The sequence below is a fragment of the Ovis aries genome, chromosome 9 (assembly GCF_016772045.2).
Source record: "Ovis aries strain OAR_USU_Benz2616 breed Rambouillet chromosome 9, ARS-UI_Ramb_v3.0, whole genome shotgun sequence".
Classification (NCBI taxonomy): domain Eukaryota; kingdom Metazoa; phylum Chordata; class Mammalia; order Artiodactyla; family Bovidae; genus Ovis; species Ovis aries.
This window is the reverse complement of record NC_056062.1, coordinates 94067713-94091394: the sequence shown is the minus strand read 5'-3', so window position 1 is coordinate 94091394 and position 23682 is coordinate 94067713. Positions and strand designations below refer to the sequence as shown.

The window sequence follows — 23682 nt, the reverse complement described above, 5'->3', positions numbered from 1 at the left end:
CTCCTGAAAATGATTAAACTTATGAAAAATAATTGTGATAGACTGTCACATCTGGATCATTGCTGTATCATTGAAAAAGCAAGAGAGTTCCAGAAAAACATCTATTTCTGCTTTATTGAGTATGCCAAAGCCTTTGACTATGTGGATCACAACAAACTGGAAAATTCTGAAAGAGATGGGGATATCAGACCACCTGACCTCCCTCTTGAGAAACCTGTATGCAGGTCAGGAAGCAACAGTTAGAACTGGGCATGGAACAACAGACTGGTTCCAAATAGGAAAAGGAATACATCAAGGCTGTATATTGTCACCCTGCTTATTTAACTTCTATGCAGAGTACATCATGAGAAATGCTGGGCTGGAAGAAGCACAAGATAGAATCAAGATGGCCAGGAGAAATTTCTATAACCTCATATGCAGATGACACCACCCTTATGGCGGAAAGTGAAGAGGAACTAAAGAGCCTCTTGATGAAAGTGAAAGAGTAAAGTGAAAAAGTTGGCTTAAAGCTCAACATTCAGAAAACCAAGATCATGGCATCCGGTCCTCACTTCATGGGAAATAGAAGAAGAAAGAGTGGCTGACTTTATTTTTAGGGTGCTCCAAAATCACTGCAGATGGTGACTGCAGCCATGAAATTAAAAGACGCTTGCTCCTTAGAAGAAAAATTATGAACAACCTAGATAGCATATGAAGAAGCAGAGACATTACTTTGCTAACAAAGGTCCGTCTAGTCAAGGCTATGGTTTTTCCTGTGGTCATGTATGGATGTGAGAGTTGGACTGTGAAGAAAGCTGAGCACCGAAGAATTGATGCTTTTGAACTGTGGTGTTGGAGAAGACTCTTGAGAGTCCCTTGGACCACGGGGAGATCCAACCATTCCACCCTTAAGGAAATCAGTCCTGAATATTCATTGGAAGGACTGATGTTTAGCTGAAATTCCAATACTTTGGCCACCTGATGCAAAGAGCTGACTCATTTGAAAAGACCCTGATGCTGGGAAAGATTGAAGGTGGGAGGAGAAGGGGACGACAGAGGATGAGATGGTTGGATGGCATCACCGACTCAATGGACATGAGTTTGGGTGAACTCTGGGAGTTGGTGATGGACAGGGAGGCCAGGCGTGCTGCAGTTCACGGGGTCGCAAAGAGTCGGACACGACTGAGCGACTGAACTGACTGACGAGGAGACCAAGGAAGTACGACGATAAATCAGCGGAATTTCCTGGATTGGATCCTGCAACAGGAAAGACATTAGTGAAAAAGCTGGTGAAATCTAAATACATTCTGGTGTTTTGTTAACGTAACAATGTTGATTTCTTAGTTCAGACAATGTACAGTGGTGATTTAGGGTGCTGACAGTGGCGCGACTGGATGAAGGGTAGATGCAACTACTTGCTAAGAGGGAAAATGTGCTGATCCAATCGTAACCCTAAACTGTGAGCGTGTTTCGATCACTTCTATGACCTTAATTATTTACTTCATGAAGAGCTATAAAAGTTTATTTTCCTCACCTTGTGATTTTAGAAGAAAATGCATGCACTTCATGGAGGGCTATTTGAGAGGTCAAAGACCCAAAGACGGAAAACTATGAGACGCACAAGGAGGAATACTGTTTCTAAAAAAAAATCCTTCTAAAGAAGAGAAGGCTGAGGAGCTAGCCTTTGAAAATGACTTTTTTTTTTAAAATTTATTTGTGTATCTGTTTGGCTGTGCTTGGTCTTGCTTGCAGCACATGGGGTCTGCAGTCTTTGTTGTGGCGTATGGAATCAAGTTCCCTGGTCAAGGGCTGAACCGGGCCCCTTGCATTGGCATCGTAGAGTCTTCACCACCAACAAAGTCCCAAAAGGCAAATTTTTTAAAGTTTCCAATTAGATGCTATAAGAAAATGGAGATTTTATGATTGGGTACAGTTGAGAAACTACGTGTTTCCTCTGAGACTCACTATGACCCTCAGTAGCTTATCACAAGATCCAAGAAGTCTTGTCGTAAAGAGATGTGTTTAACACTGTTCTTTCCCAAACTTACTGGACTGTGGATTTTTTTTCCTGTGAATTTTAGAAAATTTATTTATTCCATAGGTATTTTCAGTGTTACCCTGGTATTTTTACTGTGTGAACTATTTTGTCACCAAAATAGGCTTTTCACAACCAGCTATTCTAGAAACTTTGACAGTTTTTATTTAATTTAATTGTCAGGTTTCATTTAATTAAAAACATCATTACTGTTTAACAAAGCAAAATCTAATTATTTAGATTCTCCTCTCTTTATCACACTGGAGTATGGTGACTTTTGAAGTTTCTTGACAAACAGTAGTTCCCCACGTCCAAGGTAAGGAGCAGCAGCTGCGCTTTCCTGGACCAGCTGTGAGGAGATAACCCCACGTCCAGGGTAAGAGAAAACCAAGTACGATGGTAGGTGCTAAGAGAGGGCATCAGAGGGCAGACAGACTGAAACCACAATCGCATCAACTAGCAATCTGATCACACGAACCACAGCTTGTCTCACTCAATGAAACCAAGCCATGCCCGCGGGGCCACCCAAGACGGGCAGGTCATGGTGGAGAGGTCTCACAGAACGTGGTCCACTGGAGAGGGGAATGGCAAACCAGTATTCTTGCCTTGAGAACCCCATGAACAGTATGAAAAGGCAAAAAGACAGGACCCTGAAAGATGAACTCCTCAGGTCGGGAGGTGCCCAGTATGCCACTGGAGATCAGTGGAGAAATAACTCCAGAAAGAATGAAGGGATGGAGCCAAAGCAAAAACAATACCCAGCTGTGGATGTGACTGGTGATAGAAGCAAGGTCCGATGCTGTAAAGAGCAGTATTGCACAGGAACCTGGAATGTCAGGTCCATGAATCAAGGCAAATTGGAAGTGGTCAAACAGGAGATGGCAAGAGTGAATGTTGACATTCTAGGAATCAGCGAACTAAGATGGCCTGGAATGGGTGAATTTACCTCAGGTGACCATTATATCTACTACTGTGGGTAAGAATCCCTTAGAAGAAATGGAGTAGCCATTATAGTCAACAAAAGAGTCCAAAATGCAGTACTGGGGTGCAATCTCAAAAATGACAGAATGATCTGTTTGTTTCCAAGGCAAACAATTCAATATCACAGTAATCCAAGTCTATTCCCCGACTAGTAACGCTGAAGAAGCTGAACAGTTCTGTGAAGACCTACAAGACCTTCTAGAACTAACACTCCAAAAAGATGTCCCTTTCATTATAGGGCACTGGAATGCCAAAGTAGGAAGTCAAGAAACACCTGGAGTAACAGGCAAATTTGGCCTTGGACTACAGAATGAAGCAGGGCAAAGGCTAATAGAGTTCTGTCAAGAGAACACACTGGTCATAGCAAACACCCTCCTCCAACAACTCAAGATTCTACACATGGGCATCACCAGATGGTCAGTACCGAGATCAGATTGATTATATTCTTTGCAGCCAAAGATGGAAAAGCGCTATACAGTCAGCAAAAACAAAGCCAGGGGCTGACTGTGGCTCAGATCATGAACTCCTTATTGCCAAATTCAGGCTTAAATTGAAGAAAGTAGAGAAAACCACTAGACCATTCAGGTATGACCTAAATCAAATCCATTATGATTATACAGTGGAAGTGAGAAATAGATTTAAGGGCCTAGATCTGATAGACAGTGCCTGCTGAGCTATGGATGGAGGTTCATGACATTGTACAGGAGACAGGGATCAAGACCATCCCCAAGAAAAAGAAATGGAAAAAGGCAAAATGGCTATCTAAGGAAGTCTTACAAATAGCTGTGAAAAGAAGGGAAGTGGAAAGCAAAGGAGAAAAGGAAAAATATACCCATTTGAATGCAGAGTTCCAAAGAATGGCAAGGAGAGATAAGAAAGCCTTCCTCAGCGATCAATGCAAAGAACTAGAGGAAAACAACAGAATGGGAAAGACTAGAGATCTCTTCAAGAAAATTAGAGATACCAAGGGAACATTTCATGCAAAGATGGGCTCGATAAAGGACAGAAATGGTATGGACCTAACAGAAGCAGAAGATATTAAGAAGAGGTGGCAAGAATACATAGAAGAACTGTGCAAAAAAGATCTTCATGACCCAGATAATCACGATGGTGTGATCACTCACCTAGAATTAGACATCCTGGAATGTGAAGTCAAGTGGGCCTTAGGAAGCATCACTATGAACCAAGCTAGTGGAGGTGATGGAATTCCGGTTGAGCTATTTCAAATCCTAAAAGATGATGCTGTGAAAGTGCTGCACTCAATATACCAGCAAATTTGGAAAATTCAGCAGTTGCCACAGGACTGGAAAAAGTCAATTTTCATTTCAATCCCAAAGAAAGGCAATGCCAAAGAATGCTCAGACTACCACACAATTGCACTCATCTCACACACTAGTAAAGTAACGCTCAAAATTCTGCAAGCCAGGCTTCAGCAATACGTGAAACATGAACTTCCAAGTTCTATAACCAGTTCAAGCTGGTTTTAGAAAAGGCAGAGGAACCAGAGATCAAATTGCCAACATCCACTGGATCATCAATAAAGCAAGAGAATTCCAGAAAAACATCTATTTCTGCTTTATTTACTCTGTCAAAGCCTTTCACTGTGTGGATCACAACAAACTATGGAAAATTCTGAAAGAGATGGGAATACCGGACCACCTGACCTCCCTCTTGAGAAATCTGTATGCAGGTCAGGAAGCAACAGTTAGAACTGGACGTGGAACAACAGACTGGTTCCAAATAGGAAAAGGAGTACATCAAGGCTGTATATTGTCACCCTGCTTATTTAACTTATATGCAGAGTACATCATGAGAAACGCTGGGCTGGAATCAAGATTGCCAGGAGAAATATCAGTAACCTCATATGCAGATGACACCACACTTATGTCAGAAAGTGAAGAACTAAAGAGCCTCTTCATGAAAGTGAAAGAGGAGAGTGAAAAAGTTGGTTTAAAACTCAACATTCAGAAAACCAAGATCATGGCATCCAGTCCCATCACTTCATGGGAAATAGATGGGGAACAGTGGAAACAGTTGCAGACTTTATTTTTGGGGGGCTCCAAAATCACTGCAGATGGTGATTGCAGCCATGAAATTAAAGGATGCTTACTCCTTGGAAGGAAAGTTATGACCAACCTAGACAGCATATTGAAAAGCAGAGACATTACTTAGCAAACAAAGGTCTGTCTAGTCAAAGCTGTGGTTTTTCCAGTGGTCATGTATGGATGTGAGAGTTGGACTGAAGAAAGCTGAGTTCAGAAGAATTGATGCTTTTGAACTGTGGTATTGGAGTAGACTCTTGAGAGTCCCTTGGACTGCAAGGATATCCAACCCCCTCAGTCCATCCTTAAGGAGATCAGTTCTGGGTGTTCATTGGAAGGACTGATGTTGAAGCTGAAACTCCAATACTGTGGCCACCTAATGCGAAGAGCTGACTCATTTGAAAACACTCTGATGCTGGGAAAGATTGAGGGCAGGAGGAGAAGGGGACGACAGAGGATAAGATGGTTGGATGGCTTCACCGACTCGATGGAGATGGGTTTGGGTGGACTCTGGGAGTTGGTGATGGACAGGGAGGCCCGGTGTGCTGCAGTTCATGGGGTCGGTCAGAGTCGGACATGACTGAAGCGACTTAGCAGCAGCAGCATATGATTATCATCATAATCATAACAACTATCTCATATGGTTAAAGTTAAAGTTCAGTCTGGTTGGCTATTTTTTTTTTAGTTCATGCTGCCAGTCTTTGCCTTTTTAATAATGTATTTATATCATTCACAAAGAAATTACATAGTTTATGTAGTAGTATTGATATCTACAGTGTTCATTATAAGATGTATACAAGAATGCACAGGATAACAATGAAATAAAATTTTTGTAGATGTCCCACAACTTGCGGTAGTCTTACAGAAACTATTTAATATCTCAAATGTAAGCTTTGTTCAAGATTCATTAGCGAGAAGTATTTGTTTCTCCATTTTTCAAATTAATAATTTTTTTCTTCTCTAATCTGCTTAGGAGATAATAAAGTTTCTATATTGTATGCAGTAGTCTAAGTACCTTTGTGCATTAGTTTAATTTTAACCATATGAGACAGTTGTTATGATTATGATGAAGAAATAGAGGTGTAGAAACATTAAGCAGGAGGTCACAGTTCGTAAGGAAAAGCATTTGGATTCCAGCCTGAGTGTGTTCTCTCTCAGACTTGTGCTGCCCGCACAGTAGCCGTTGGGACGTGCATTTGAATCGGGGATGAAAGGTGAAACGCAGCTTCTCAGTTGCACCAGCTGCATCGCAGGTGTTCGGTGATTCGTTCGGCACGGCCGTCTGGAGCGTCTCCATCATCCCAGTGAGTTGTGCTGGACAGCGCTGACCGACACAGTCAGTCGCCGCGTTTCCATCCGGTAATGTGGCGTTGGAAGGGCTCATGCTGTGAAAGGAGCGTGGGCGTGGCTCTTTGTCAGCTGTTGGTGCTTATGTTATGTGTATTGTCTTCAGTCCATTTGGCAGGACTCTTTGAAAGACCATTGTCTACTTTGTGGTATTTGGTTCAACTGCAGTATGTCGAAACACAGGAATCGGTGAGGCCCAGGATGACCACCGTCCCCAGCTCCTTGCTGCTGAGACGCACCTCACGCGTCTGACATAGGATTGAAGTGAGAGTCTCTGTCATTTGTGCGCAGATCCATAGAAGCAGCGGTTTTAACGAGTCCTCTGGTCTCGCATGCGCCTTGCGGTACAGGGCGCCCTACTTGAAAGGCCTCTGCTGTAGACCTTTGACCTTGTACATTTCACTTGCTTATCCCTCTTCTTCAGTGCCTTCCTTTATTTTATTAAATTTTTTTTTTTCGTTTGTCTTTGATGACATAGCATGTGAACTTCCCCAGACAGGGGACTGAACCCGTGCCTCATGCAGGGGAAAAAAGGAGTCTGAGCTACAGGACCACTGCCAGGGAAGTCCTGGTGCCTTGCTATTTAAATTATCGTTCCTCTGGCCGCCTCTTTGCAAAAGAATAAGCGAACTGTAAAGCTAGAAGCCAGGAGGCCCCTTGCTCAGCAGGGGAGCTGAAATCTTAAGGGGACACAGATGTTTACTGTGTGGGACCCAGGGCCAGAAGGAGACAATAAATAAAAGGGTGAGAGGAAGAGTTCTTCAGAGTTGCTTTCTTTGATTCTTTTAAGAAAAATTGTGGTTGCTTTTTGACAAGATAAAAATCCTTTCTTCTCAAGGCTTCTTGCAAACACATTTTCTGCTTGCAGTGCCACTTTTTTTTGGATGGCTAATGACATTCTAACTTCTTTCTCACTGAAGCGTGGTTGAGGTGCAACATTATATGCTACAAGTGCACGATACAGTGACTCACAACGTTGAAAGGTCATACTCCATCTATAAGGGTGTTGGCTGTGTTCTCTGGATTGTACAGTAAACCCTTATGACTGCTTTTCTGCGTAATAGTTTGTAATCCGCCACCCCACGTCCCTCCCCTCCTCCTTCCTACTCAGCCGCCAAGACCATCCAACTCTCTGCAGCGCCATGGACCGCAGCACGCCAGGCCTCCCTGTCCCTCACCATCTCCTGGGGTGTGCCCAACTTCCTGTCCATTGAGTCGGTGATGCCATCCAGCCAGCTCATCGTCTGTCGCCCTCTTCTTTATTCCGTAGTTCACAGGGCCTGATACGCCTTTGTTTTTTCAATGCGGATGACACAAAATCAGGATAGATGTAATTCCTGTGCAGATACTTTTCAAACAGCCATCTGTGTCGTGTTTTAAAGTGAATCAACGTACCTGCTTCTCTTCTCGCCTCCTTCCTGCATTTCACCCTTTAGACAGCATTTTTGTAGTTACATATATCTCCCCTCCTTCTTGAGCCTCCCCTCCCCCTCCCATCCACCTGTCTAGGTTGTCATGGAGCACCAAGCTGACCTCCCCGGGTTACACAGCAGCTCCCACTAGTTACCTGTTTTACCCTGGGTGGTGTATGTGTGGCCGACAGTATTTTTGAATACCCACTCCTTTCCCATGCTCTAGGCTTGTGATAATATTGTCAATAAGACGGCAGTCCTTGTCCTCAGAGATCACAGCACTCGGCACTAACCCTCGCCCCCACCTTTCTCTTGGATGCGAACCTCATACAGTGCTTGTGGCTCTCGGGCTCCTCGTGTGTCCGTCAGTGCTCCGCGATGATGGCATCTCTTTGGAACATTGTCAAGAGTGACTCTGATGGGTGTCCCCTTAGGTGACTTCCTTATTTTGATTGGTGTGATTGTTACAAGCTCGCACGCCAGCATACAGGCTGACGTGCAGGGTTCAGTACAAAGGAGAACTGCATCAAATATATTCCTTCGTTTTCTTACTTTCAAACATTGAGAAACAGGCTCTAGAGGGCTTTGTTTTTTCAGCTAGTTGACTGTACAGATATTCTCTGCGACCGGCACCTGTTAGTTACTATGAACACAGTGGAGAGAGAGGAAAGGGCTCAGCCGATGGGACAGGCTGAAAAGGTCTGGAAAAAAACATGTATTTCTCAAGATAAACTGTTACCTCTACAATGTGTTCCCTGGCCATGTGAGGTGCTTCCTGTTGGACGGTGAGTCAGAGGGCGTAGGTCGCGTGCCTGCCCTGCGAATGACCATCTGCTGTCGCTGCAAGTCCCTGCCGGCACTTCACTTTCAGGGGCTCAGGTTGCACTGAACTGGCCGTGAAAGCAGAAGGTGATTTCATCAGCCAGAGAGTGAGTAATGTTGTGCAGGGATCCTGGTTCTAGACAACTGGAAACCTGGGTTCCGAATCCCAGCTAGAGTATCTAGAGTTGGGGCCTCAAATGTATCACCCAGCCGCAGTGGGGCTGTCTTCCTGAAAGACGAGGAGTCTGGCTGAGACCGTCTCCTGCCCCTCCTGTGATGATTCTGTCACTCCTTCCCTAGTGGCAGAGAATCTGCCTGCAGTGCTGGAGACGCAGGTTCAGTCCCTGGGTTGGGAAGATCCCCTGGAGAAGGGAATGGCTACCCCCTCCAGTATCCTTGCTGGGAAATCCCTTGGCCAGAGGAGCCTGGAGAGGCGGGCTACAGTCCATGGGATCACAAAGAGTCGGACATGACTGAGTGACTAACACTTTCACTATACAGAAAATGCACGTTTACACACTGTGTGAGAAACCCAGGTTATAAAGCCCTTATTTCCATTCTTGAAATAAACAGCCTTTATTAAGTTTTATCTGAACTTTCTAAAAAGAACTTATGTTTCAACTTTAGACTCTCTGCATCTGCTCGGACATATGTGTTAGACAGTATGTAGTTAGAGGTGCGAACGTGAACATTCTCAGTTGACTGTAAACTCTTGTCTCTTTGGACAGACTCATCTTTTTCCTAAGACCAGCTCCCTATGATGCTCATCAGGCACTATAATTCGCTTTTGAACTTTTACAGACTCTATAGTCATCAGCGTCTCGTCAAGTCAGCAGGTATCACTGGATGCCTGCTGGGCAGGAGATCTCGTGGAGAAAATAAGGCCCCTGCTCTCGGGGTGGCTCGGTTCTATAAGTAGAGTTACAATAAATAAACAAATGGAATAATAGGAGCTTCAACCTGGAGTCTAAAGCTAAACTCTTGAGACAGATTTTCCTTGCTTTACTATGGGCTATGTCCCAGTAAACCCATAGTTAAGTTGAAAATATTATAGGCACAGATGGATTTAAAGTACCGAACATCATAGCCTATCTGTCTTAAACATTCTCAGAACACTTAACGTTAGCCTACAGTTTGGCAAAATCATCTACACAAACCTACTTTAGAATAAAGTATTGAATAACTCGTGTAGTTTACTGAACGCTGAGCTGAAAGTGAAAACAAGTGCGGTCATCTGAGCTCAGGGTGATGGTGAGTGTCTGGGTCGTTTATCACCACGGTCCCGTGGCTGACGCTGAGTCAAGGCTCCCTGCTGGCCCTCACCACATCTCACTGGCCGGAGATGAGATCAGAACGCAGGTCCGATTTCTACTGAATGCTTATGACTTCTGCACCACCATAAAGTTGAAAAAAAAGGTTGAACCATTGAAAGTTGGGGACTGTCTGTATTTTAAAGCAGGCCATGAGGGATCTAGGGGACACCTTGCCAAGTTCTCTTAACTACAGATCTGCTCTAAAATCTGATGAAGATTTTTGATTGCGTGCTGCTAAAGCACCTGGACCTTGCCTGTAATCCTGTACCAGAGAGCTGTCTTACCATTGAGATCCAGGGACAGAACAATGTCAGGACTGGCCCTGTGGCTCATCAGTGCTGATCACTGCACATGAGCTGAGAGGGTGAAGTCTTAATGAAGCTCATTCCTTTCAGGCTTGGAGGGTAAGCGTGTCCATCCTAGTAGCTTGCTGATGAAAAGGCCTTTTTCGAAATGCTGTTGACCACAGTAGGTGGCTTGTTGGTTGGCTGATAGACCGTTGTTATGACTGTCATCTTAAGGTTCCTACTTGTCAAGGTCAAAGCCGACAGTCCTTCAGTTTCCCAGGTGTCGCAGCCACGGCTGTCAGTGCCTGGCAGACGAAGGCCGTGCCTCCATGGAACTCCTCTTCTGCTCTTGCGCCCAGTCTAAGGAGGCAAAGCCGGTGATACTCTGCTCGATTTGTGTTTGAGCAGACGTGCAAGCATGTGTTCTGCGTTTTCTGCTAGTGTAATACAGGCGTGTCCTGGCGTGGATTAACAATCTGCTCTCCAGACACCTCTGTTCGCAGTCGTTTATGCAGAGTTATCCTATGTGAGGTCACCAGGGCTCACATGTCCCTCACACCTTGCAGATATGGGACCAGCTCCTTTCATGCGGTAGGGGAGGCCTCATTTCTAAATATTGTGGTTTTAATTAGCAATGGTAAGTATTTTTCTTAACTGAAAAAATAGAGATGTCTGTTTTCCTGGCGAAAACTTCTAATATCTTTTGACTATCTTGCTTTGAGGGGACCCTTCACACATCAGGTTTTGATTCTCATGCAGTTGTTTTCCATTCCAGGAGGAGCCAACTATTATCCTAAAAGGTCAGCATTCAGTTTCCACGCTTAATCAAACAATGGAGCTTCATGACTGGTTTCCTATTGAAGACAGAGGGGTTTTTTGTTAAAACAGATGTCCTTCGGCTGCGTCTTAGGTGACTGCCTGATGATTCAGAAGACTTAACACAAGAGCTGGCTGCTGCTTCACTTCTTTTTCCAGTTATTCCTGCAGGGGCTCCAGCTGAGGCACGTCTATAAAGGAAAAAAGGACCTGAATCTTAAGGAGTGTACGAAAGTAGTCCGGGAGCAATGGAGCCGGTTAAACACCTCTGCCCAGCTGGCTCCTTGCATTGTTACTGCGCAGGCTTCGGGGTTCGCAAGGCTGTCTGTGAATCTTGTCACTGTGATGTATTTAGCCACGAAATTCTTTTGAGTTTTTCCGTAAGATGCTGCGGAAAAACCCAAGTAACCTTTTTGGCCAACCCAATACAATACTGGTTAGGCGCCCACCCAGTAATACCCATCCTCCCCGTCTCTGCCGCACTGAACCTTCACTCTGTGCGGGTGAAACTCTCCCGTGCTTCCTTTTCAGGCGTCGCCTGCGGCTGCTGTGGCCCTCGGTGACAGCGTCCCGGCCTCCCAAGGCGGGGGCGCCGCACCCCAGCCCCGGCCAGCTTCCGGTCAGAGCTCAGCCCTGGGAGAGGGGCGGGTGCGGCCGCAGCCTCGGCTCCTCCCCACCCGCACCCCGGAGGAAAGGTGGGAGCTTCAGGCTGAGCCGGCAGCCGGGGAATAAAGAACGCAGCCCCAGTCGTTGCCCCCGCAGCCAGCTCGTCGGATGAAGACCATGCCCGGGAGGCGAGCTGAGGCCAGCCCCGCGCAGAGCAGGGGTGTCCGTCTCCGAGGGGCAGACCAGCCCCGGCCGCACCTAGAGCTGTGCCTCAGAGAGTCTGCCCAGGGCCGGTGGGAACGAAGCGCTCCGAGGCGCTCCCGTGAAAGCCTTGACTTTATTTGAAACAGAACAAGGGGAAATTCAAGCCCAAGGGCACTTTCTAAAACGACGGAGACTTAAGGAAGTTAAGCGGCTCCGTCGTGTCCAACTCTTTGCGACCATGGGCTGCAGCCGGCCAGCCTCCGCCGTCCATGGGGTTTTCCAGGCAGGACTGGAAGGGGTGCCATGTCCTTCTCCAGGAATGGAGACGGTGGTGAGAAGGTAAGGGGCTCGTAGCTCTGAGACTATCAAGTTAGCCGGTGGCCTGGCTGGTTTATTAGAAGGAATCAGAGAAAGAGCTTCTAAGAGCCTTCCTGATGTGAGAAAAACACCTCAAAGCCTTGCCTCAGACCATCCATGATATTTAATTAGATGGAACTGTCTCGCGAGTGTATGTTCCTCGGTTCTTTGTCTCGTCGCAACTAAGATTTGGAGTGAGGGACATTAAAGCCCCCTCGCCGCGTCACAGCTCTCAGGCCGTGGATAGACCGTGTTATAGCTCTTAGACAAGTCAGTGTTACAGCCCAGTGTGACAGCTCTATTTATTTAGAAGATAGCAGGAAAACCCATCTTCGAGGCGTGAGGGCACATCGATCCAAAGACACGAGGAGAAGAGCGCCCCAGCGCGCGCGGGAGAGAGCGGGCTGGCTCTGGCTCCGCTGTTTATATGTTTCTCTCCCCCTGGGCCTGTCCTGTGTCAACTGGGCCAGCCAGGGTGGTGTTTGTTTTACCTGAGGTCCTCACTCGGGTCCTCGGACCTTGTGTTCCATTTTCGCGGGCTTTTCCCTTCCTTGTCTTGTAGCCACCGCCATTTTGGACTCCTTTTCCCTATCTTACCTACCTAACAAAACTGAGGAGCAGTTTATATCCCAGGATATTGTCAAAAAGAAGAGAACAATCCCATGTAATTAGCGGAGCCTAACAGCCAACTGTGATATAAAAAGAGACAGACACAAAAAAAGACAAAAAAAAAAAAAAAAGACAACTACATAGAGAATCAGAGGAAAAGAGGGTCAAAGAGGGCCCTGCTCAAACCACCGTCGCCCCAGGACGACCGTGTTCATGCCGAAGCCTCACATTGTGGGGGTGCGGGTGGGGAAGGAGAAACAGGTTTCATTAAAAGAGTATAGCCGAGCCACTACACAAATAAACATGTGCTCACATGCACACACAAAGCCCCCGGAGGAGCGGGAAGAAATCTGTATCCAGAATTGCTGCCGTGTATTACCTAGGATGTCCCATTAAAAAAAAAAAAAAAAAGCCATGGGAAGAAACGGAAGTAGGACTCATACATAGAAGAAAATCGGTGTGCATGAGCTGTGAGCAGGTTAGATGCCAAATTGAATAAAGCCTGCTGTGCAGCCATTGTCAGTATGTTCAAAGAACTGAAGAAACTATACTTAGGGAGTAGAGGAAGCTATGACGACAATATCTCATCAAGCAATATGAATAAAGATGCAGAAGTTATAAAAAATAAGCAAATGGGAACTCTGGAACTGAAAAGTGTTACTGAAATGAAAAATTCACTAGAGGGACCAACACATTTGAAAGAATCAGTGAAGTGGAAGTTAGCTCGATAGAGACCTTGCAACCCAAAGGACAGAAAACAAAATGAATGAAGAAAAAGGGACAGTGTCAGAGAACTGTGCACCATCATGCAGGAATGCACAGATAATGGGCGTCCCAGAAGAGGAGGGAAGGGAACAAAGTAATATCAAAAGAAAGAATGGCTGGAAACAACACCCCAAGTTTGATGAAAGTCAGTCTGCATCTCAAGAGCCTAATGAACTGCAAGCAGAAAACACACAGAGGCCCACAAGAGACACATCGCAGGAAAGATGTTGAAACAAAGGCAAAGGGGAGAATCTGAAAGCAGCAGGAGAGGAGGGATTCATCACATGTAAAGGAATCCCACCAAGACCGGTACCTGACTTCTCGGAAACAGCGGAGGCGAGAAGACGGGTATGACATAGTCGGAGTGTTGAAGAGAAAAACTATCAGAGTAATCTTACGTTCAGCAAAGCTTTCACAAATGAAGTCGAATAAGGACAGTTTTCAATAAAAGCTGAGGGAATGTGTTGCTAGCAGACTCAGCTTACTCGAAACAGTAAAGGGGGTTCTTAAGGCTGAAAGCAAGGGACTGCAGCTGGTGGTGCAAACCCCCTTCATGGGAAAACAAAGAAGGCTGCTAAAAGTGACTATGTAATCATAAAAGAAAACACAAATGCACATGTCCCCTCCTTTCTACTCCTAATTGATTTTAAAAGGCAATTGTCAGGCCTAAAACATATAGAAATGGAATCCATCTAACCTAACAGTGCAATCAGAGTAGGTGGGAGTCAGGCTGGACTGAAATAAGGGAAAGACACTAGAGCACAGTCTGAATCCACAGGAACAAACGAAGAGAACCGCAAGTGGTGAATAAGAATGTGACTGTATCAAGCTCCGAGCATATCTGCTTGCTTTCATTTCTCAGTTTCTTTAGTAGACATAAAATTATATTATGGCGCATATATAACACCATGTTGTTGGTTTTGTAGTAATATATAGATGTGATATGTACAACAATAAAAGCCCCAAAGAGGGAATAAGAAATAGTTATGTTATGGCAGCCCACTCCAGTGCTCTTGCCTGGATAATCCCATGGACGGAGGAGCCTGGTAGGCTGCAGTCCATGGGGTCGCTAAGAGTCGGACACGACTGAGCAACTTCACTTTCACTTTTCACTTTCCTGCATCGGAGAAGGAAATGGCAACCCACTCCAGTGTTCTTGCCTGGAGAATCCCAGGGGCGGGGGAGCCTGGTGGGCTGCTGTCTATGGGGTCGCAGAGAGTCGAACACGACTGAAGCGACTTAGCAGCAGCAGCAGCAGCATGTTAAGAATAATGTTTCTATATCTCACTGGAATTAAGTTATCCTAGGTTTTGATAAGATATATATGATAAACCCTAGAGAAACCACTAAGAAAATAACTCATAAAACTATAGTGAAAACAATTACAGGAAATAAAATGTTACACTTAACGCAAAAGGGAACCTTAAAGGAGGAACCAGTTCAGTTCAGTCGCTCAGTCGTGTCCGACTCTGCAACCCCATGAATTGCAGCACGCCAGGCCTCCCTGTCCATCAGCAACTCCCAAGTTCACTCAGACTCACATCCATCAAGTCAGTGATGCCATCCAGCCATCTCATCCTCTGTTGTCCCCTTCTCCTCCTGCCCCCAATCCCTCCCAGCATCAGAGTCTTTTCCAATGAGTCAACTCTTCGTATGAGGTGGCCAAAGTACTGGAGCTTCAGCTTTAGCATCATTCCTTCCAAAGAACACCCAGGGCTGATTTCCTTCAGAATGGACTGGTTGGATCTCCTCGCAAACTAAGGGACTCTCAAGAGTCTTCTCCAACACCACAGTTCAAACGCATCAATTCTTCAGCGCTCAGCCTTCTTCACAGTCCAACTCTCACATCCATACATGACCACAGGAAAAACCATAGCCTTGACTAGACGGACCTTAGTCGGCAAAGTAATGTCTCTGCTTTTCCATATGCTATGTAGGTTGGGCATAACTTTTCTTCCAAGGAGTAAGCGTCTTTTAATTTCATGGCTGCAGTCACCATCTGCAGTGATTTTGGAATAAGGAAAAAAAAAAAAGATGAGAAAACAAAAATTAAAATGACAGATGTACGTCTAACCATATCAGTAACAAAAACTATAACAAAAACTGTATTAGTAACAAATGTGAATGAATTAAGCAATCCAGTCAAAAGGCAGAGATGTCAAACTGGATTAAAAATTAAAAACAAGATTGGCTGTGTACTGCCCAGAGGAGACACAGTTTAAATTCAAAGCTAGAAATAGGTTTAAAGTAAAAGGATGGCTAAAAATACCAGGTAGGGACTTCCCTGTCAGTTCAGTGGTTAAGACTTTGCCTTTCAATGCAGGGAGCCTGGGTTCAATTCCTGGTCAGGGAACCAAGATCCCCTGTGCCTCAGGGCCATAGAACCAAAACATGAAAGCGAAACAATATTGTAATAAATTCAATAAAGATTTTAAAAATGTCCCATATCAAAAAATCTTTTAAAAAATACCATGCAAAACAGGAAGCTGGAGTCAATTTAAAAAGCTGAGTGGCTTTACAAATATTAGGCAAAAGAGCTTTTAAAGCAAACGTTTCTGTTACTAGAGATAGAGACATTTTATAATGATAAAGGGCTCGATCCATCAGGAAGATATAATGGTTATAAGTGTATATGTACCGAACAGCAAAGGCCCGAGCTACGTGAAGCACAATGGAGAACTGAAGGAGAGACAGCTCAGCGGTAACGGTGGAGACGTACACACCCACTTTCGGTAGGGCACGTGGCCTTCAGGCAAAAGACCAAGGAGTAAAGACAAGACCTGAACAGCGTTGTAAACCTTCCAGACCTAATGGCCATCCCACTGAAAAGTGAAATGCAAATTCTCCTCCAGTGCACATGGAACATTCTTCAGGATAGACCATATGTTCAACCATAAAACAGTCACAATAAATTTACAGGGTGGAATTCATAGTTCTCTGAATGCAGTGGGGTAAAACTAGAAATCAGTAAACACAAAGAAGTTTCCACAAATAAGTGGAAATGAAATAACAGACTCATAAATAATGGAAATTAGAAACTACTGTGAGATAAATGAAAATGGAGGCTCACATACCAAAGCTTACAGGACACAGCTAACTATTGCTTATGGGATGATTTACATGTAAATGCCTGCGTGGAGAAGAAGAAAGAGCTCATGTTAATGTCTCGCCTTCTAAACCCAAATCAAGCATAAGGAAGGAAAGTAAACACTAGAGCACAAAGAAAGTGGAAAATAGGGGAAAATAGAGAAAATCAAGAAAATCAGAAATTGGCTCTTTGAAAAGGTCCACAAAGTTAACAAGTCTTTATCTAGATTGACCAAGGGGGAGGAAACTCAAATAACTAAAATCAGAAATAAAGAAGAGATATTACTAGCAAGCTTCCGGAAACGAGGGTTGTGAGCACTGCAAACATTATGCTAAATGGAAGAGGCTGTTTACAAAATCCCAGCTCCCAGTTTACCCCTCCTGCCCTTTCCCCACTTGGTAACCACGAGTTTGTTTTCTACATCAGTGACTCTTACCTATACTTTGTAAATAGGCTCACTTGTACCTTTTTTTTTTAATTCCACATATAAGCGATATCATGCATCTGTCTTTCTCTGACTGACTTCACTCAAGGAGACAGTCTCTAGGCCTTTCAAATGCAAGGGACAGAGAGTCAACCAGAACCAGCTTTAGCAAAAGAGGAACCTGAGATGTCGGACTTCGGGCACCAGCAGATCAAAGAACGAATGATGTCATCTCTCCGCCTTCCAGGCCCCCCTGGTGGTTCACACGGGAAAGCGTGCCTGCCACGCAGGAGACACGGAGACACGAGTCCAATCCCTGATGGGGGGGGTGGGCAGATCCCCTGGAGAAGGGAAAGGCAGCCCACTCCAGTGTTCCTGCCCCAGGAATCCCATGGACAGGGGAGCCTAGTGGGCTGCAGTCCCTGGGGTCACAGCGAGTTGGACATGCCTTGGCGACTAACACTCACTCACTCACTCCACCCTGTGGGGCGGCTTGCCTCGGGTCAGCCTCGCATGGGACTTAGCCAAGGTACAGGGGACGTTGGCAGCCCTGGGTTCACCAATCCCAGCTCAGCAACCCCAGGACAAAGCTGTTTTCTTCTGCTACGCATCTGTGGTTCTCGGAGGACGCCCTGTCTGGCGGTGCGTATCCGGGCCTGCCTGGCCGCGTGCTCACCTCTGCCCAGTCCAGGGGCCGAAGGGGCAGGGTATGCAGACTCTGAGGCACGTTTCCACGTCTGGTGAAGGAAGCGCCATCTAGACCAATTTGCCAAGGCCCCAAGAAACGCTGTAGGGTGAGGACGTTCCCTAATGATAAAGGAGGAGCTCCTTTTCCAGAAGAGGGCAGACTGAAGCAATAGCTTGGAGAAGGGAATGGCAGCCCCTTCCAGTGTTCTTGCCTGGAAACCCCATGGACAGAGGAGCCTGGCAGGCTGCAGTCCACGGGTCCCAGAGGGTTGGACACGGCTGAGCCACCGAGCAGCCACAAAAGCAACAGCTGCCGTAGCAGAGACTGACGGTCCCCCAAGTATCTGTTCTCCCCTGCTAGTTATTTCTTTATTTGGCTATGCTGGGCCTTGGTTGAGGCATGTGGGGTCTAGTTCCCCGAGCAGGGGTTGAACCCAGGACCCTGTATTGGGAGCACGAAGTCTCAGCCCCTGGACCACCAGGGGGAGTCCCACTTCCCTTTCTCTTTGCCCCAGTGTTTGAGCTGTGTACCTGTCCCCAGATTAAAGGCATATTTCTCAGACTCATTTGCAGCCAGGTACAGCCATCTGACTAAAGCTGGAAGTGGATGTTTATAGAATTCTCATGTGGCAGCTTCTGAAAATCTTTTTTAAAGTATGCTATGTACCCTTTGCCTCACTTTTTAAAAATTATTTTTTAATTGAAGGATAATTGCTTTACAGAATTTTGCTGTTTTCTGTCAGACCTCCACGTGAATCTGCCATAGGTACACATGCACCCCTCCCTCTTGAACCTGCCTCCTTCCCCCTCCCCGTCCCACCCCTCTAGATGATACAGAGCCCCTGTTTGAGTTTCCTGAGCCACACAGCAAATTCCCGTTGCCTGTCTGTTTCACATATGGTACTGTAAGTTTCCATGTTACCCTCTCCATACATCTCACCCTCTCCTCCCCTCTCCCCTCTCCATAAGTCTATTCTCTATGTTTCTCATTGTTGCCCTGTAAATAAATTCCTCAGAGCTATATGCCAAGATTCTGTATATATGTGTTAGAATATGATATTTCTCGTTCTCTTTCTGACGCACGTCACTCTGTGAAGTGAGGTTCTAGGTTCATCCGCCTCATTAGAACTGACTCAAATGTGTTCTTTTTTATGGCCGAGTAATATTCCGCTGTGTGTCTGGACCCCCGCTTCTTCATCCATCCATCCGTCGATGGGCGTCTAGGCTGCTTCCACGCTCTCGCTATTGTGAATAGTGCTGCAGTGAACAGTGGGATACACGTGTCTCTTTCAGTTTTGGTTTCCTCAGGGTGTATGCCTAGGAGTGGGATTGCTGGGTCATATGGTGGTTTTATTCCTAGCATTTTTATTCCTCTTCTTCGCACCCTCTCCAGCATTTATTGTTTGTAGACGTGTTGATGAGGGCCATTCTGACTGGTATGAGGTGATACCTCATTATAGTTTCGATTTGCATTTCTCTAATAATGAGCGATGTTGAGCATCTCTTCATGTGTTTGTCAGCCATCTTTATGTCTTCTTTGGAGAAATGTCTGTTTAGGTCTTTTTCCCACTTTTTGATTGGGTTGTTTGTTTTTCTGGTATTGAGTTGTATGAGCTGCTTGTGTATTTTGGAAGTTAATCCTTTGTCAGTTGTTTCATTTGCTGTTAATTTCTCCCCTTCTGAGGGTTGTCTTTTCTCCTTGCTTATAGTTTCCTTTGCTGTGAAAAGCTTTTAAGTTTAATCAGGTCCCACTTTTTACTTTTATTTCTGTTACTCTAGGAGGTGGGTCATAGAGGATCTTGCTTTGATTTATGTCATCGAGTGTTCTGCCTATGTTTTCCTCTGAGAGTTTTAGAGTTTCTGGTCTTACATTTAGGTCTTTAATCCATTTTGAGTTTATCTTTGTGTACGGTGTTAGGAAGTGTTCTGATTTCATTCTTTTACATGTAGCTGTCCAGTTTTCCCAGCACCATTTATTGAAGAGGCTGTCTTTGCCCCATTGGATATTCTTGCCTCCTTTGTCAAAAATAAGGTACCCATAGGTGCATGGGTTTATTTCTGGGCTTTCTATGTTGTTCCATTGGTCTGTATTTCTGTTTTTGTGCCAGTACCACACTGTGTTGATGACTGCAGCTTTGCAGTATAACCTGAAGTCAGGAAGCTTGATTCCTCTAGCTCCATTCTTCTTTCTCAAGACTGCTTTGGCTATTCGGGGTCTTTTGTGTTTCCATACGAATTGTGAAAGTTTTTGTTCTAGTTCTGTGAAAAGGGCCGTTGGTAATTTGGTAGGGATTGCATTAAATCTGTAGATTGCATTTGGTAGTGCAGTCATTTTCACAGCATTGATTCTTCCTACCCAGGGACATGGACTATCTCTCCATCTGCTTATGTCATCTCTCACTTTTCTTACTAGTTTTTTTCTGCCTTTCTTTTGGAGTGAAGACACGTAGCTGGGTCTCAAACCACCGTTTTGGATCAAGAAGCAAGGGCCACACTGTAGAGCCCCTGAGGACCTTGAAAAGTAGAGCAGCCAGCCTCCCCTAGACTCTAGGTCTAGTGTCAACATTTTAGGTGAAATAATCATCTGCCTTGCTTCAAGAACTGTGCTTGACATGTGCACACCACAGTTCACTTCAGAGCAGTCCAGTACTTTCTCCCGAATAACTGCTTCCTCAAATCCTAATTATGGTCTTAATCTAAATAAGTCGTATGACGTAGCTATTCGCTGAGTTAACAAATATTCCTTGAGATCTACTATGTACCAGTTCTGAGCAACAGGGACATAAACTGTTGACTAGTCTAAGGAGTTTACACTTTAGACAGGGAAGAAGAAATAAAAGAACAGACACAGACTTTATAAATGGTGTTAACATGCTAAGAAAATAAGATGGTCAAGGATAGAGGGGATGTGTGTGCTGGTATTAATTTGCGTAGGCTGGCACAGGGGATACCTGACCACGTAACACTGGAGCGGTGACTGAAGAAAGGAAGGAGTCAAGGTTAATTTTACGTCAACTTGATTGGGCCACAGGCTCCCCAGATGTTCAGTTAAACACGGGCATCTGTGAGGGAGTTTGGATGAGCTTAACCTTTGGGTCAAACGACAGAGTGAAGCAGACTGCCCTCCCTAAGTGGGTGCGTGTCACCCAGGTCATTGCACAGAATGAACGGCTGAGCAAGAAAGAGCTCTCTCTCAGCCTGGCCGTCTTCTAGCTGGGCCCTCCGTTTCCTTTTGCCTTTCAGACTCAGACTGGAGCGTCCACCTTCTTCTCTCCTGAGTCTCCAGACCCCGCACTTCTCCGTGGGCCCATTCCTTAGAATAGATCTCTTTTGAGCATGGGGAAGAACAGGACAATAAGTTGAGAGCAGTGATTCTCAACCATGTTGGTCTCAGGACCCTGTTGCACTCCTAAAAACTATTGAGGATTCCCAAAAGCTTTGGTTGTATGGATTCTAGCTATATTTGTCATATTAGAAGTTAAAAATGAGGACATTTAAAAATACGTATTGATTCATTTAAAAGTATGATAATAAACATGTCATATTAATATAAATAATATTTTATTTAAAATAGCTATATTTTCCAAAATAAGAGCATTTTAATGAGAAGGGTAATGTTGTTTTGCATTTTTTTGCAAATCTCTTCAATGTCTGGCTTGCTGGAGGACAGCTGGAGACTCATAGCTGCTTCTGTGTCCAGTTAGTTGTATTGTGTTGTTCTGGTTTTAGTATATGAAGAAAACCTGGCTTCATACGGATACACGGTTGGAAAATACAAGAGAATTTAAACAGCCCTTTTAGATGTTTGTGGTTATGCTGCTTTGATACTGCATCAAAACTCAACAAGTGATTGTCTTTTAAAGGGAAGTTGCAATGTGGGATTTGGAACCATATCAACAAAATATTTGTTCTCTGAGAACATAGACATGAAAACAACATCACGGTATTAGGATAAAAGCAAGCTTGGCCTCCAAAGTCTAAAATGGGCGTCAGGATCTAAACTTTGAGAACCATTGCTTTAGAGCAGAGTAACAGGAAATGATGGGTGAGGATGTCACCACGGAGTTCATGCAGGAGCTGTGATCAGACCTGAAAGCTTATTCCAAGTGAAACGTAAAGCTGTCATGGGGTCTTGAGTGGAGAAGTGAGTTGGTGTAACATTTCCGAAGTTCAGTCTCTGTGTTCATGGAGAATAGACTATGGAGGCTGAGAGTGAACCAGAGCGTCAGCTAGAAGGCAGCTGCAATCACCCACATGGGAAATGACAGCAGCCTTGGACACAGAGACAAGATAGAAGGGATCTGGCTTGCCAGATGAGTATCTCTGGAACAACAGAAATGGGATCCATCTTTGCTATTGTCGTCTCGCCACCACGTGAAAGCTGATGAAATAAATGACTTTAAGCAGAAGCCTTTACGTCCTTTGTGATGCTGCTGGGCATCTCCCTCATCTCTTGATGTCTCAGGGGATCAGAGTATGTCAGAGGGTAAAGGGACACTGGGGAGTCAGTAATTTGTCAGTGATTTCTACATTATCCTCTAAGGAATAAGAGGCTTTCCATGAACACAGTATGTCAGTAATTGTAGAAATTCAAGGAAACCAGTAGGGTGGCACTGCAGGGGCCCATCTCTGCTTCAGCCTGAGCAACTTCACTTTTATCTGTTTTATTAATAAAGTCTTTAAAAGCTTTTGTCCAGAGAAAGCATTCTGTGGCTGATAAGAGCCTGGCAATCAACCTTGGCCCTCTGCTGAGTCAAGGTGCAGCCTCCGAATCCTCCACACGGTAGTCTGCGAATACCAGGCCACAATCGGCACTATAGATGGATAATATTTGTCATGCCTCATGGAAGCCCAAACTTGCCATCTTATCACACAGCCGTCAGTTTCGGCACCTCCCGCTCTGACTTTACCAGTTTCTACTCTTCACCATCCTTCTCTCATGGCTGGGTAACCGTCCCCATACAGAGATCAAAGAAAGGCCAAGCTGACGGTGCAGTACAGAGCAAGCAGGAGCTGGAAGCAAACCAGAGGACAAGGGCAGCAGGCGGAGGGGAGACTGGCCAGGAAGGCAGATGGGCCCAGAGGTGTGGTGTCTTGGCTCAGGCACTCGAATTCAGAATTTTTAAAAATTCCAGTAAACAATGACAGTAGGTCTAGGCAGCAAAGGAAAGCGTTCCCCAGTGCCTTGCGGGCTTTTTTTTTTTTGGCTCTCTGGAATCTCAAATTGGTCCAACTTGCCCATTTTTCAGAGGTGCCTTAATAGAGGTGCCGTAGCTTGAGCGGCTGTGTAGTCTGGGGATTTAGAGCTCAGATTTCTGAGTCCGACAGAGCTGGTTTGCATCCTGGGACCACTGTTTGCTAGACGCGGGATCCTGGCAGTAACGCCCTCTGTGCGCCTCCTTTTCCTCACCCTCCCACCCACAGGAAGCACACGGCCCAGGGTCTGGCACGGCCAGTGCTCAGCAGGGGCAGCTGTTTGTGTTACTCTTGGATAGGGTCCCACACGACCAGTTCGGTGCCAATGCCAAGACTGCCCGTCCTTCTGAGGTTTTACCTCGAGGAGGCCCGTCACAGACTACTGGTCTCTGCGCGCGTGTGTCTGCGCGGACGTGGCTGCGTAGACGCAGAAGAGGGTTGGAAAGAGCGGAGACCTGGGCAAACGGAGGGTTCGGGGAGCTTCCCTGGGCCTGAGGCTGTTTCTCGGGAGCATCTGTTTTGCCTTAAGCATGGGGTCCCTTTAGGGAATGTTTTGCAAGGAAGCGGATTTCTGTCCTGGGTTTCCCCAGCCCTGCCATGTGTCCTGCAGAGGCCGGGCCTGGGGGTCTGTGCGCAGCAGTACCGCCTCCTGGGAGCGCCAATTTACTGAGAGTGAACGTGGCCACCGAGTGGCTGTCAGGAGGGAACGATT

General features: G+C 45.5%; 1 protein-coding gene across 1 annotated transcript in view; it reads left to right on the top strand.

Annotated features, from left to right (window-relative positions):
* The window catches only part of TAF2 (TATA-box binding protein associated factor 2), a 123445-nt gene extending 101262 nt beyond the window's left edge, over positions 1-22183 (top strand). The window contains exon 27 of the mRNA XM_060393983.1: positions 10994-22183. Coding sequence (XP_060249966.1) covers positions 10994-11043 — 50 coding nt within the window. The 3' untranslated portion in view covers positions 11044-22183. The remainder of the gene's footprint in view (positions 1-10993) is intronic.
* Positions 22184-23682: the final 1499 nt, after the last annotated feature.